The 13,977-nt window shown below is 46.6% G+C and overlaps 1 protein-coding gene across 8 annotated transcripts in view; it reads left to right on the top strand.

The window, feature by feature from the left end:
* Positions 1-13,977, top strand: part of GRAMD1B (GRAM domain containing 1B) — a 237,700-nt gene that overhangs the window by 94,188 nt on the left and 129,535 nt on the right. For 7 of the 8 annotated variants that reach the window (XR_008290592.1, XM_053203949.1, XM_053203956.1 and 4 more), the window contains exon 2: positions 11,281-11,358. Coding sequence is in view for 6 of the 8 variants with exons in the window: in XM_053203949.1 (XP_053059924.1) it covers positions 11,281-11,358 (78 nt within the window). In the remaining 2 variants the exon portion in view is untranslated. Of the gene's footprint in view, positions 1-1,029; positions 1,333-11,280; positions 11,359-13,977 lie in introns of those variants that run through there. The other variant, XM_053203950.1, reaches the window with a different exon arrangement.

The following is a 13,977-nucleotide window of genomic DNA, read 5'->3' as shown; positions in this document are numbered from 1 at the left end:
GAGAGAATCCCAAGCAGGCCCTGTGCTGTCAGCACAGAGCTGGTCGCGGGGCTCAAACTCACGGACTGTGAGATCATGACCTGAGCCCAAAGCAAGAGTCAGATGTTTAACCAACTCAGCCACCCAGGCGCCCCTGCATTTTTTTGTAATAAGAGTGACCAAAGAGTGTTTGAACTGTGGTGTGAGGCATGTTATTAGATGCTGACCTGAAGTTTTGAATGGTGGTTATGTATCTTTGATTAAAAACACACACACAAATTAAGTAGGAGGCAAATAGTGTTTGGTCACATGCCAGAAAGATATCTTTTAAAATATCATAATGGGGGACGGTGCCTGGATGGCTTAGTCGGTTAAATGGCCAATTTTTGCCACCATGATCTCCTGGTTTGTGAGTTCGAGCCCGGCATCGGGCTCTGGGCTGACAGTTCAGAGCCTGGAGCCTGCTTCAGATTCTGTGCCTCCCTCTCTCTGCCCCTCCCATGCTCGCGCTCTGTCTTTCTCTCTCAAAAATAAATATTAAAAAAATAAAAAACTAAACAAAACAAAATATCATAGTTGGGGATATGGTTTAAAGGTTCTTGGTGTGGGGCTCTCTGTGAGTCCTGGGACTGTCTCTGGACTTGCCCCTGTGAGAGGAAATTGGTAGAGAAAGGACTTGAACTTCTTGTTTTGAATAGTTTAGATGAAGGAACCAGGATCAAGATGATTGTCAAGCATAAAGTTTTGCAGGGGGTGGGGGCGTGGGGGAGATGCCTGGCTAGCTCCGTTGGTAGGGCATGCGACTCCTGACTTTAGGGGCATGAGTTCGAGCCCCACGCTGGGTGTAGAGATTATTCAGAAAATAAAAATGAAATGTTTTCGGGTTATCTGTGGACAGAATGATTCTGGCTGGCATTGGCTTTGAGAAATCTACGCATCTTCCTACCACTTAGTCCAGAAGGCTCTGGATTAAGAAGCAAAGGATGTCTTAAAGGCTGGGAGGGGCACTGGGGGCTAGCTGAGAGGGTGGGGAGGCTGGCCAATGAGACGCCACTGCCTAGGGTCTCGACAACTTGTCAGAGACTTCAAGTTCTGGGAAGCATCTTGGTTGGTCACAGTTATCACTGATTAAAGGTTTACCACTAAGTGACCTGGTTAATGCCTCTGTGCTCTCTTATGAGGGCTTAAGATTTCACAGTGAAGGGGAAGTAGTGGTCAAGGCCAAGGAAGCTACCAGGGCGTGGGAACCAGAGAAGAGTGGTACGTTCCTTAAGAGTGCTTGAAGAGAGAGTTTAAGTGGACACGAGTTCGCTTGCCCCCTTTCTTCAGAAGCCATTTGAGGAATATAATGGGGTAAGTATAGTTCTTTTAATTGTGTGCGGGGAAGGGCCTAGAATTTCACTGTAGGTCAGGGAACCTTTACGCTTTGGGAAAAATATCTCAGAACAGGGCATAAGAGAACATGATGATTTTTTTTCCCCCTCCTCATCTGACGCTTAAGTATCTGTATACCTGAGAGCCAAGGATTGGTGACATTTGAAACTCCTAGACAATTCAGAAAGAAAGAAACAAAAAAGTTGTAGCTTTGGGCTTCAAAATCTTTTTCTATTAACTTTTTCCCTCTGGTGTCTAATTGGAGAAGCACATTCTTTCCTACCTCCCCTCCAGTGGAGGCTCTGTCAGGCATGAAGCCAGTCATCAAAAGTTGGAGCATACCTTTGGCAGGGGGGTGGGGCAGAGGAGGGCAGGCCTTAGGAAGGTTTTCTTTTCTTTTTTTTTTTTTTTTAATTTTCTAACGTTTTTTTATTTTTAATTTTGAGACAGAGAGAGACAGAGCATGAATGGGGGAGGGGCAGAGAGAGAGGGAGACACAGAATCTGAAACAGGCTCCAGGCTCTGAGCTGTCAGCACAGAGCCCCACACGGGGCTCAAACTCAAGGACCGCAAGATCATGACCTGAGCTGAAGTCGGATGTTTAACCGACTGAGCCACCCAGGCGCCCCGAGGAAGGTTTTCTTAACAGTAGCTGCTTTCTTCGGAAGGCTCGCATGTGTCTAATTCAAGTTGGTATCTCTAGAGCACCCATGCCTGGAATGTAGTCTGTTGGAAACTTCTTGAGGTCACAAACGATGCTTTACACACCGAATAAGGCCTAGGGTACTCTCAACACAGGCATCTGGGAATGCTGATGAACGTTTGGAAGTGTGTGGTCATCAGGAGAGAGAGTGTCATCTGTGCAGATTTGATAGTACTTACTCAGCAAAGTGTCTCTCTGGAGGGGCCAGGAGTGGTAAGTGGAAATGAAACATAAAATAGGATCTTTGCTCTTTAAAAAAAAAAAAAAATTAACGTTTTATTTATTTTTGAAACAGGGAGAGACAGAGCATGAACAGGGGAGGGTCAGAGAGAGGGAGACACAGAATCGGAAACAGGCTCCAGGCTCTGAGCTGTCAGCACAGAGCCCAGTGTGGGGCTCGAACTCACGGACCGCGAGATCATGACCTGAGCCGAAGTCGGCTGCTTAACCGACTGAGCCACCCGGGCGCCCCGGATCTTTGCTCTTAAATAACTTTACAGTGTGGCAGCAGGCATAGGGAACTGAATCATTAATTACTGTATCCCAAGGAATATGCTAATTTTTATGGTAAAGGGTAAGATAGAGCGATGTAGGACCATAGTGTAGGCAGGGGCCACCAAGGAAGATTTCCCGAAGGTGCTGCTTTTGAAGGGTAATGATAGCTATAATAGTGAGTACCCAATGCCAGATCCCTTTCCAAGTATTCCATGGGTACTATTATTCACAACACCCCAATGAAGAAGATAACTATTGTCGTCCCCATTTAATAGAGGTCAAAATTGAGTAGGTAGAAGAGTCAAGACTGGAACCCCAGCAGTCCCAAACTAGAGCCCTCAGGCTTAATCCAGGATGGGGTGAGTGGAGGAAAGGATATACCAGGCCCTGGGGGAAGTGCCTGAACCTGGGACAGGGAGGATCACTGGAGGGGGTGTGGGCCACGTGGGAGCTGGAAGATAGATAGCAGTTAGTTTATTAGGGTTTTAATTGCTAAACTAAGGAGTTTGAACTTGGCTCATGAAATTATGGGAAGTCTGCAGGACTTTTAAGCCTAAAGAGACAGGATCGAATCTGCATTTCAGGAAGGCCATCAAGTGTCCAGGATAGACTGGAGTGGGGCCAGATTGGCAACAGGAAAAGCAGTTGGGAGCCTATTAAAGTAATCCCTGTGAAGAGTGATGAGAGCTTGGCCTAAGGCAATGGCCAAAGGAGTGATGAATGGAGGCCTGGACTGACTTGAGGGATACAAGGAGGTAGAATCTACAGCCCTTGCCGTTAAATCCAGATGGAGGTGCCTGTCTAGTGTTAAGAAACATGAACCAAAGCTTGAAAATCTAATTGGCTTTATTAATCCAGTCATGAATCAAGCAGCCTTCTATCTAGCAAGTAGAGGGAGCTCTGAGGAGGTTTCTGTAGGAAGGAGGGCGAGGTAAAACATTAGCAAAAGAAAAGAAAGGATTATTTGAGGCAAGGTCACCTTCCCTTAGGGGAAAGGGGAGGGAGTCTTCTTATCATGCAGATTTTGTGCAGATTTTGGCCTTTGGAGAGGTCCAGGTGACAGATTACCTCGCTGGTGCAGACCGGAGAATTTCTGACTGAGCCCTTAGGACTCCAGACTCCATTTCCGGGGGAGGTTGGAACTTGGCCTGTGTGACGCCATTTTGGACCTGTGGTTTTTTTTCTTTTTCACACTAGTTTGAATGAATCCTTGTGGAATGCAAGGGAAAGACAAAAAAGATGGTGCATTCAGGATTGGCCGTGTTCAGTTTGAGATTCATGTTGGACTCCAGAGAGTTCAGTACCCATGCAAATGAATGACAATAAGTGTTCGTGACCGTTCTTGGGTGCTTTATTCTTTGTGGAAGCCTTCTGTTTAGCGCTTTATATTAGTTAACTTGCTCCATCCTCAAAACAGTTGTATGGAGTTACTTACATCTTAACAGGTGAGGTGATAGGAATGTAGAGAGAAATAGGCGGGTCTCCGTGACTCTGATGAGAAGTGACAGAGCTGGAGCTCAGATCCTGGGTTTGATTGGGGAACCTCCGTGCTGTCTAATAAAGCTTTCTGCAATGATGGACTTGTTCTATGTCTGCACTATCTAATACAGAAGCACATGGCCTTGTGTAGTTGTTGAGCACTTGAAATATAACTAGTATGACTAAGGAACTCAATTTTTAATGAATGTAGATTTAAATAGCCACACGTGACTAGTGACGGCTCAATCCTCTGCCCTGCTGTCTCTGGGAATCATCAGTATATCCATCATAACTGAAAGTTTGGTGTGGATACGATTCCCCAGAGAGGTATTGTGGTGGATTCTTCTGTGGGTCACAGGCCTATCTGAGAATCGGTGGGAGCTATAAATCATCCCCCATGAATGTATAATATTATTGCACAGTATTTTGGTAATAACAGGTTCACAAAACTCAGGGTCCCCTGGCATAAAGTGTTATGCCCAGAATTCGTGATCCCCAAAGACCACTAGGGAGCCGAGTCCGATGCAAAAGCAAAGAGCCTTTATTCGAGCTAGCTCGAGCTCAATACCCTACCTGCACCGACGCAGCGGTGAGATACCAGGGAAAGAGAGCGAGTTTCAAAAGGACAAAGGTTTTATTGGGGCCTGGGGGCAGTTGGTGAGGTAATGGCTATGGCCTCAGCCGATTGGCTGGGGAAGGGTCCTGGGGAAGGGTCGAGTCCTGTTAGGCAGGTGAGGGGGGGGTTACTCAAGGGGAGGAGGTGTGGTCAAGGTGAAGGACACAGAACAAGATGGAGTTGGCTGGCGTAGGCCCGCCCTTTCAAAAGCTGGGAGAGGAAGGAACCCAAACAGAATGTAAACTCATTGAGAATGGGGATCTCATCTGTTTTCTACTCTACACTCGGGATCGAGATTGCCAAACAATGCCTGCTACAGTTGGTATTTGATAAGTTATTAAACGAGTGGCTGAAACAGAAACTAAGAGTCCATGAAGCTCCCGAAAAAAGAAGAGAAAAGCAAAAGTAGGACAAAACCCAAGAACCAGGAGAGGGTGGTACCATAGGAGGCAGAAGGGTGAAGTTTCAAGAATGGGAACAATAGTGCAGACCTGCCTGGGTAGTCAAATAAGATTAGGACATAACAGCTGTCATGGAGGTCCTGGTGGATGAAAGCATGGAAGGGTGGGGGTGCTGTCCAGATTTAGTGGACTAATTCACGAGGCAATGGTGAGGAAGTAGAGGCAGTGAGTGTGGAGTCCACTGCGTTCTCCATCTAGGTTGCCCATCAGAATCACTGGGAAGCGCTTGAAAGATACACATTCCTCTGGGTTCCTGGCTGGCTCAGCCGGAAGAGCGTGCAACTCAATCTGGGAGTCATGAGTTCGAGCCCCATATTGGGTGTAGAGATTATTTAAAAAAATAAATAAAGATAAATTAAAAAAACCCCACACATTCCTGGACGTGTTCAGACTCTAACCTGGCAAGTTTGGAGAAGGGCCAAGGAATGAGTTGTAATGAGTTGAAAGATATTTAGCTAAATTCTGAATCCCTGAATCTTTGACCATCCACCCCACCCAGCTGCAGATTTCCATGGGAGCCATTACACAGATCCCTTCCTGCTAACTTTGTGGACAAATTGTCAGTCTTCACGCAGAGTGTGTTATTTTCTTTATTTTTTTTTTTTTTATTTTTTTAAACATTTATTTATTTTTGAGACAGAGAGAGAGCATGAACAGGGGAGGGTCAGAGAAAGAGGGAGACACAGAATCCGATACAGGTTCCAGGCTCCGAGCTGTCAGCACAGAGCCCGACGCGGGGCTTGAACCCACAGACCGCGAGATCATGACCTGAGACGAAGTCGGATGCTTAACCGACTGAGCCACCCAGGCGCCCCCAGTGTGTTATTTTCTAAGTAATTTTTGAGAACATTCAGGTATGCTGTGTAAGAAGCTGGCAGTCATTGGCAGTGCCCCAAATCACATCTGTTTACTTATTTTCTATTATTAGACTTGCCTGTATTCATTTGCCAAATGAGAGACTATTCCCCTGCATTCTCTACTTCTTTGCCACCTGCTTTTCTTCCCCCGTGCAACTTTCCTACTCACACCAAAATGGAAAATGCCAGAGCCATTACACAGGTGAATAGAATTCAGCATGAAAATGCAGCCTTCTCTTTTGTCAGGTGACCCTACTTTTCAGGTCAGTGGCTCTCAAAAGTTTGACCATCAGTGTCTTTCTTCCTCTCTTCCTCCTATGCATTGGATGCTTCAAAAAATTTACCTGCCAAACTAACTGAGTATTGAATACAGTTGACGTCCACCATTGACGGTACACCCACCAAAGCTCAGATACTGCCCTAGACACTTTTTATATACATGATTTCTCCTGTGTCTAATCCTCAGTGCAGTCATTTAAGGTATGTGGTATACCCACATCTGACACTTAGAAAAGTTACATAACTTACCCAATGTCGTCCTGCTAAGTGGCAAAGTCAGGACTAGAACTTGTGTCCCGCTGACTCTAAATCCTGAACTCAGATATTGTGATTGGATGACTCACCGCTTAATCCTCAACACCATTCTCTAATTTGGGGGGAAATAGGCTAAAAGAGGGTAAGGGACTTGGCCAAAGCAGAGGGCCAATAAAGCCAGGGCAAACCTAGGTTGGTCTTTCTCTGTGCTATTCCTACTACATCCACTGCCGAAAATAATGTCTCTCCCCATATCAAAGACATATATCAATCAAAGCCACTCTGAGTCTTGAAGCTTCCAGTTAGCATGAGGTAACACTCTAGATTGCTCTGGTTACAGCCGAAAGCAAAGAAATTTGATAGTCTGTACAGCCATAGTGTGGGTAAATGGATGGTTTCCATTAGGCTCTGGAAATAACAGCTTGCCCCTCCCTGTACCTGCTTGGAATCCCCCCAGTCTCTCAAAACCCACTCTGGGCTTAGGAGGCCATGACCCCTTTAGTATTGTCTGGGAGAGAAAGCTGTTTTTGCATATGAAGCACCCACTCAGGAAAGATGGCAAATTGAGTCTCCCTATCAGGGAAGCTGTACTTTCCAGAGGGCAAAAGGACACCTTCCTGGTGGCTTGTGGGTTTAGCCTGTACTTTCTGCAGGTGTTCTGGGTTGGGGGAGGGAGGAAGGGAGATCAGTGGAATCATGGGATTTACCCAGCCTGCACCGCGGAGCTTCCTGGCCATTGTCTATGATCTTCTGTCTTTTGAGGTGTGCTTTGGCTCAGATTACAACGTATTTTTCCCAGCTTGTGCTAATGTTACTGGTTTGATATGACCTTCGAGGATAAGCTCCAAGCACTAGTTTGCTGGTGGAGAATAAAAACAGGATTACGGATCTGATTTGTTTCAGCTGATGTCCCTTCGGAATATTCTGGAATTTAAAGAAGCCGCTTCCTCACCTGATTTAGTAACACACTCTAGTGTTTCAAAATTTAATTTATACAGTGGTTTTCATCTAAAGCTTGAATTTACAACAGGAGGGATTTACTTCTTTAGCCGTCTTGGGGGAATAGCAAACAGTTGCCTGTACAAATTTCTTTCCTTTCCATGGTAAGCCTATATTCAGTCACCTAGAGCCTAGATCCAAATCTTTGTTCAGAGTTGGTTGTTTTGTTTTTTTTTTTTTTTTTAAGGTTTTCTAACATTTTTATCTGTTAGTGCCCCCTGCTGGGCTTCTTCCAAGTTCTTCACTTTAAGCTGTAGAGCCCAGATGGGGCACTCAGTGTCACCAAGGCCTTCCCTTAAAATGGAGAGGTTGGGGATGTGGCCCTTGACCTCTGGCATTCCATAACTCCGGAAACACCCTACTCTGGTGGTCGCTTTTTCCATGACCTCAGGATACTGATAGATTTCATTCAGGGAGCAAGATGAGCTGCCCCTCTTCCAGGAGCTCTGTTTTCATTTGAATCAGGTTCATTTAAGAGAAGAATGGAAAGAGTTTATGTGAGAGGGTGAGGCAACATCTCAATCTCTGGAGATTCTGCCCAACAATATTATTTCATGGGGATTGCGCGGAGGAGTGCTTGGCATCCATCTCGCTTACTTAAGACTATCGAAAAACAAGTTCCAAGAATGAACGGGAGGAGACAGGACTAGTCCCCTCCTGGGAGCTGTAAAGGAGGAAGCACCCTGTGCACCCTGTGGCTGCCGCTACCATGGATTTATGTGCAGTCCCTCTTGTTCAGCGTCCACCTGTCTGACGTGGTCCCCGCCTGCTCCCAACAGAAGTGTCTGCCATCTGCCCTTCGTCCATCTTTGTAGAGTGGCCACACCGCAGTGCATGGTGACTATCTGTGCCTCTGTGTCCTTGTCTCCTAGCACAGTGCCTAGTGTGTGGTAAATGGAACGAAAATAGAATGTCCTTCTCTTCAGTTCTGTCTGTCCTGGATCTATCTGAATTTCAAGTGTCCGCGCTGAAACCCTTGTCACCCAGCCACTCCTTCTCTTGCTGGCCCCAAGTAGTTTATGTTTCTGTAGCATTTAGTGTTTACTTCCAAGAGTTACGATGTTTGCTTTTAAAGGCAGTTGCTTACGTCGACTCTTACATTCCAGATTCTAAACACCTTGAGAGCAGGATCCTTAACCCGATTGATGTCTTCATTGTCCGTGACCCACAAAACGATGCCTTAACACGTAATAATAATAGCAGTTATATACAGCATTTAATGTGCGCCAGGCACTCACTGTTCCCCATACTTCACATATGTTCATTCTTTAATCTTCACAACAGCTTTATGAGATAAGCACTATCATCAACGTCTATCCTCCATTTTGTAGGTAAGGAGAATGACATTAAGTAATTTGCTCAGGGTCATATAACTAGGAAGCGAGGAGCTTGGATTCCGTCCCCGACAGCATATTCCAGAGTCTAGACCTTCATCGCTGCCTTGATGCCGCCTCTTGTTGGCACATGTGCACATGGAGGCCATTTACGTCAATACTTGTCTAGCGCATGTAGGTTATTTCTTGGTTATTTAGAACCAACAAACAGGTTGAAGGTGATCCATTGTCGCTTTCATCTCCACCGTCCGAACCGCTTCCTGAGCCACGGCAAGGCCAAGAGGGGGCACCAGAATGTTGGTTCTAGTTTGAATTTCAGAAGCGTTGGATGGATGAAGTTCTGACTTCAAAGGCAACAGTGCCATCTAGTGAGACAGCTTGCTAATAACAGCTCCGAATCCTTTTTCTGACACCCCGGTACATCATCCTTTCATTCTGGGAGCCCCAATATTAGCTTAACTTTAAGTTTTGATTGCCAGAGAGCGGGTAGGGTGAGAAGGAAGACTAGCTTAAATGGAGCCAAGCACAGTCTCTTCCTTGAAGAGGCTGCGATGCTGATCGTGGTCCTTTGGGTTGGTTGAGCCCCATTGGCTGTTAGTGCCCAACACTGGGCTCCAGACCCCCTCCCTTCTGCTTCTCCTCACCTGTGCTGCCAGTGGTATAGGCTGGTATTCCTCTCTTAATCCTTGCCTTTGGAGCTGTCTGCTCTGTTGCGACCATCTGTGAGTTGCCTGCTGGAGTACAGACCACATTCCAGGTTACGTAGGAGACGGTACGTGATGCAGTATAGCAAGTTAGTCCCAACGTAAGAAATCCCACGGTCAACAACATTATAGCACAGTTTTGCGATGAGGAGTTTTTAACAGGCAAGTCTCTGAGACCTTGGGAAGGGGGTGTGATGAGTAGCCACTCCACAGTGAACAAGTAAGTGGCAAAAAAGTGCTAGGTGTAGAGTAAATGAGAGAGGAAGGGCTGGTATACACACTTCAGTTCTGCCAGGCAAGTGGAGGCTCTGTGTTTGGTGCTGTTTTGATTTCTAGGGGGTATATGTGTTTGAAAACTTGATATCAATTGCTTCTAAGTTCATTTACTTCTTGTTGAAAGAATGGAATATAAGAGCATGGTTATAACTTCCCTCACACACACACATGAAATTATGTGCTTCTTTGGTTGGGAGTGAACAAGCCCTTACCCTACAAGACTGTTCAGAGGCTCGGCGTCCTGGGGATCTAGTGGAAGGAATATGCTCTGTGGAGATCAATGAATTTTTCAGTGGTGAGCAATCCATCAGAACAAGAAAACAATTTTGGTTATACTGGAGCCTGAGTTATAGCGACATTTATGGTAATAGGAATTTACCATTAATAAAATCAATGCAAAGCACAGGGTTTGCTAATTTTTTTGGTTAGGGGACAGATAAAATATTTTAGGTTTTGTGGGTCTAATGAGCTCACTGCATAACTTACAGTGGTGCCTTAACTATTCAGTTTGCCATTGTAGGTAAACAGCAGCCATAGATAATATGTAAATGAATAGGCATGGCTGTGTGCCAATAAAACTTTATTAGTGATTATGAAATTTGAATTTCATATAATCATCATGTGTCATGAAATAGTATTCTTGTTTTGAGTTTTCCCCCCCAATTGTTTTTTTTTAAACACCATTCTCAAGGGACCGTAAAAGAAAAAAACAACAGGCAACTTCAGATTTGGCCTGGGGGGGGGGGGGGCGGGGGCTGTAGTTTATGGACTGCTGATCAGATGTTTGGATTAGTTAAAAAAAAAAAATTATTTGTTCATATGTTCAGTTAGTGTCATAAGATGTCTGAACAGCTTTTCTCTCTCAAGTAAAATGAAAGGTGGCTGAATTCCATCTACTATAACTTCAGCGTAAGCATTTTAAAGAGCTCTGTGAACTTGAATCATCTTGGGCTGGGGTGGAGGGACTCTGCCCTCTAATCCCTCCTTGGCCTTCCCAGGAGGAAGAGAAGCAGGCCCGGTGACCCCTGCCCCCATCAGGTCTTTCTCCCTACTGGAACTCTCCTTCCCCCCTCCTCCCCCCCCCCCCCCGCCCCCGCCCCTGCATCTTGAGAGTCTCCAGTGAGGTTGAAGAAACGTGGGATTGTTACCCTGGCATATGGATTAAGAAGCCCACGTATAAAAAGTATCGGAGGGATTTGCTCACTGAGATTAGGTGCCCAAGGAAGAATAAGGCAACAGGTCGAGATTTTCCACTTCTGCCTCAAATGCCTGGGTGGAGTTTGCATCACATTTGTATCCTTTCTCCTATCTATTGCCTGTCAGTACACTCTCTGTGTACAGAGTTACATGGGGGAACTTGTGTCTTTAAAATTTTGTAACCCCGTTTCTTTGTCAAGCTGTGGAGTTGAGCTGACCTCCCCCAGGGTTGAGAAAGAAGTTAACGGCTCACATCCTGTGTCTTTCTGCAGCAGCCAGCAGAGTAGCCAGCAGAGCAGCCACGACGATGATTCCAGCAGGTTCCTGAGTCCTCGAGCGCGGGAAGAAAGGTAAGGCCAAGAGTGGGGGGAGCAGTGGGCTGAAATGTTTGCTCATGATCGTCCTTCCGGTGCCTGGAGAACCGTGGGCAAAGGCAGGGTGGGAGGAGGCTTCCAGACGTCTGTGCTCAGACTGGCCAGGAGGACAGGACATTCGCCCGGGAAGTGAGAGGGTGTAGCACCAAGGGACTGGCTCTAAAGGCTTTTGGTGTTTGGCAAGGAGCAAAGCCAGTAGGTGGCCAATCAGAGATCCCGGGAGGACCTCAGCGTGGACTTGGCTTGAGGCACATCTTAGCGGCTGGGTTGCTGGGTGGATGTGCCTGAAGAAGAGCTGCGTGGCCTGGCGTGCCGTGTGTGGCATCAGGTGGTGGCAGAGCACCGGGGTAAGGGTGGACTGTGATGTCAGAGGTGAATGAGGGTGGATAGATAGGGGGCAGGGAGGGGGGAGAGGCTCTTGGGGTCTGACTCGTTAAACCCTGAGGATGGGAGCACCAGCCGGCATCTACGTCTTCCCGTAGTGCCCGTGCACAGTGGACAGGGGTCCGCTGTAGCGGGTGAAACTGTGCCAGGGCACGTTGACCGCACTGATGCTGACGAGAGGGGGGTTTCGGTTGGCATGCCGCGGGGCTCTGCTTTTGGTCCAGCTCTGGTTTTTGTCAACAAACTGAATGAGAAAGGAGAAGGTACTTCTATGTCATTTATCAGACTTCTGACAGACAGTCAGCTGAGAGGGAATAGAGAGAGAAGACCAAGGATGACAGGCTCAGGATTTAGTATTTCGGATGGAACCGTGGGTGGGCGCCAATGACAAGATTTTTTTTGAAGGAAATGTGCCATTATATTTATAGTATGTGCTTATAAATCTATAGTAGAATAGTTTTTTTTTTTTAAGTTTATTTATTTTGAGAGAGAGAGAGAGAGAGCAAGCAGGGAAGGGGCAGAGAGCGAGGTATCCCAAGCAGGCTCTGTACTGTCACTGAGCCCTCAAGAACCATGAAATCATGGCCTGAGCTGAAGTCAAAAGAGTCGGGCGCTTAACCGATTGAGCCGCCCAGGCGCCCCTAGAGTAGTTGCTTACCTATAGGATTGCCACAGGGAGCCTACCTTGACAGGATTTCATGTGAAAAAGAACCTGGGGGTTTTATTTACCAGCAAAATTACGAACCCATAGGATGACACAGGGACCAGATGATCTTTGAAAGTCCGAATTCATTCATGGAAGTGTGGAGCATGGATTAGAAAGAGAAAAAGATCTTCCTGGCCTGTACTGGTTTGACCATATGTGGTGTATCGTGTCTAGTTCTTTGGAAATACATGTATTGATAAATTAAGAATCTGGAAGGAAGGATCGCGATGATAACGTAGTATGATAAGGACCAGTTGAAGGAAAATGGCTTAGCCTGGAAAAGAGAAGGGTTTCAGTGACTCTAACAACTGCTCTTTAAATACCTGGAAGCCTAAGAAATAGAGCTAGAGTGGGAGAGGTCATAGGGAGAAGCATTTCAGCTCTGGGTAAGGAAGAATTCTGTGGTTACAGCTGGACTGTAATGGTATAGGCCTTGCAGAGATGCGTACTATCCCCTCAATAGAAGTGTTCAAGCTACAGCTCGTAGTGGATCAAAAGGGGACTGTCTCCTGGGGAGAGGGTGGGGCCTTGCTAATCCTTTCATAGATCTCTTTGCATTATAAAGTTGTATGGGTTCTGCCCTAGTCCTCAAGTATCAGTTTAGCTCATCAATTCAAACTGAGGGGACAGGAGGCAGGGGGCCCCCAGGGGTAAAGACTAATCAATCTTGTTAAGATGCTTCCTCAGTTGCCATCTGATGGCAGTTCCCTCTGTCTCTCCAGTGGCCCATACACTCTCTTGTCAGTGCCTTCTGGGTTTCATCAACCATACTCTCAAAATTAACAAAAAATTAAAAAAATTTACAGAAAGAGGGCTGTGGGGGCACCTGGGTAGCTCAGTCGGTTAGGCGACCGACTTGGGCTCAGGTCATGATCTCGCGGTTTGTGAGTTCGAGCCCCATCTCGGGCTCTGTGCTGACAGCTCAGAGCCTGGAGCCTGCTTCAGATTCTGTCTCCCCCTCTCTCTACCCCTTCCCTGCTCACGCTCTGTGTCTGTCTCTCAATAATAAATAAATGTTAAAGAAAAAAAAAATTGGAAAAGGGGGCCGTGGAGTCCCCCTGGCTCAACTCCCTTCCCTTTTGCTTGGACATTGCACATTTCCTGAAGTGTCCCGTCCCGTCCTGGGAGAGAGGAATAGGCCATGAGTTGCAGGCTCTAAAACGTTTCTCCCCAGGCAAACTTCGTCTCTTACTCCAGGACATGATTACCTGAGCATTAGAGAGAGCTCTGTCTTTCGTTTGCTCTTTGGGGTTGTACGTTGACATGAATCATATTCTAGCTCCTTCTCTACCCACTTCCTCAACCAAATGAAATGTTGCAAAGATTCTCCAGTCTGAACCTCTGCCCAGAAAAGTCCTTGGATGTCTTCCCTGGGCCTTCCCATCCCTGGCCTCCTGAAAGGCCCCTAAACTCTTCAGCTCCCCTTGGGCAGTACAGGAAACAAAGCTCTGATCAGAAGTATGCCTCCCGTGGTGATCTCTGCGGACCCCCTCCTCCCAGAAGCT

The sequence above is a fragment of the Acinonyx jubatus genome, chromosome D1 (assembly GCF_027475565.1).
Source record: "Acinonyx jubatus isolate Ajub_Pintada_27869175 chromosome D1, VMU_Ajub_asm_v1.0, whole genome shotgun sequence".
Lineage (NCBI taxonomy): Eukaryota > Metazoa > Chordata > Mammalia > Carnivora > Felidae > Acinonyx > Acinonyx jubatus.
This window is presented reverse-complemented; position numbering and strand designations above follow the sequence as displayed.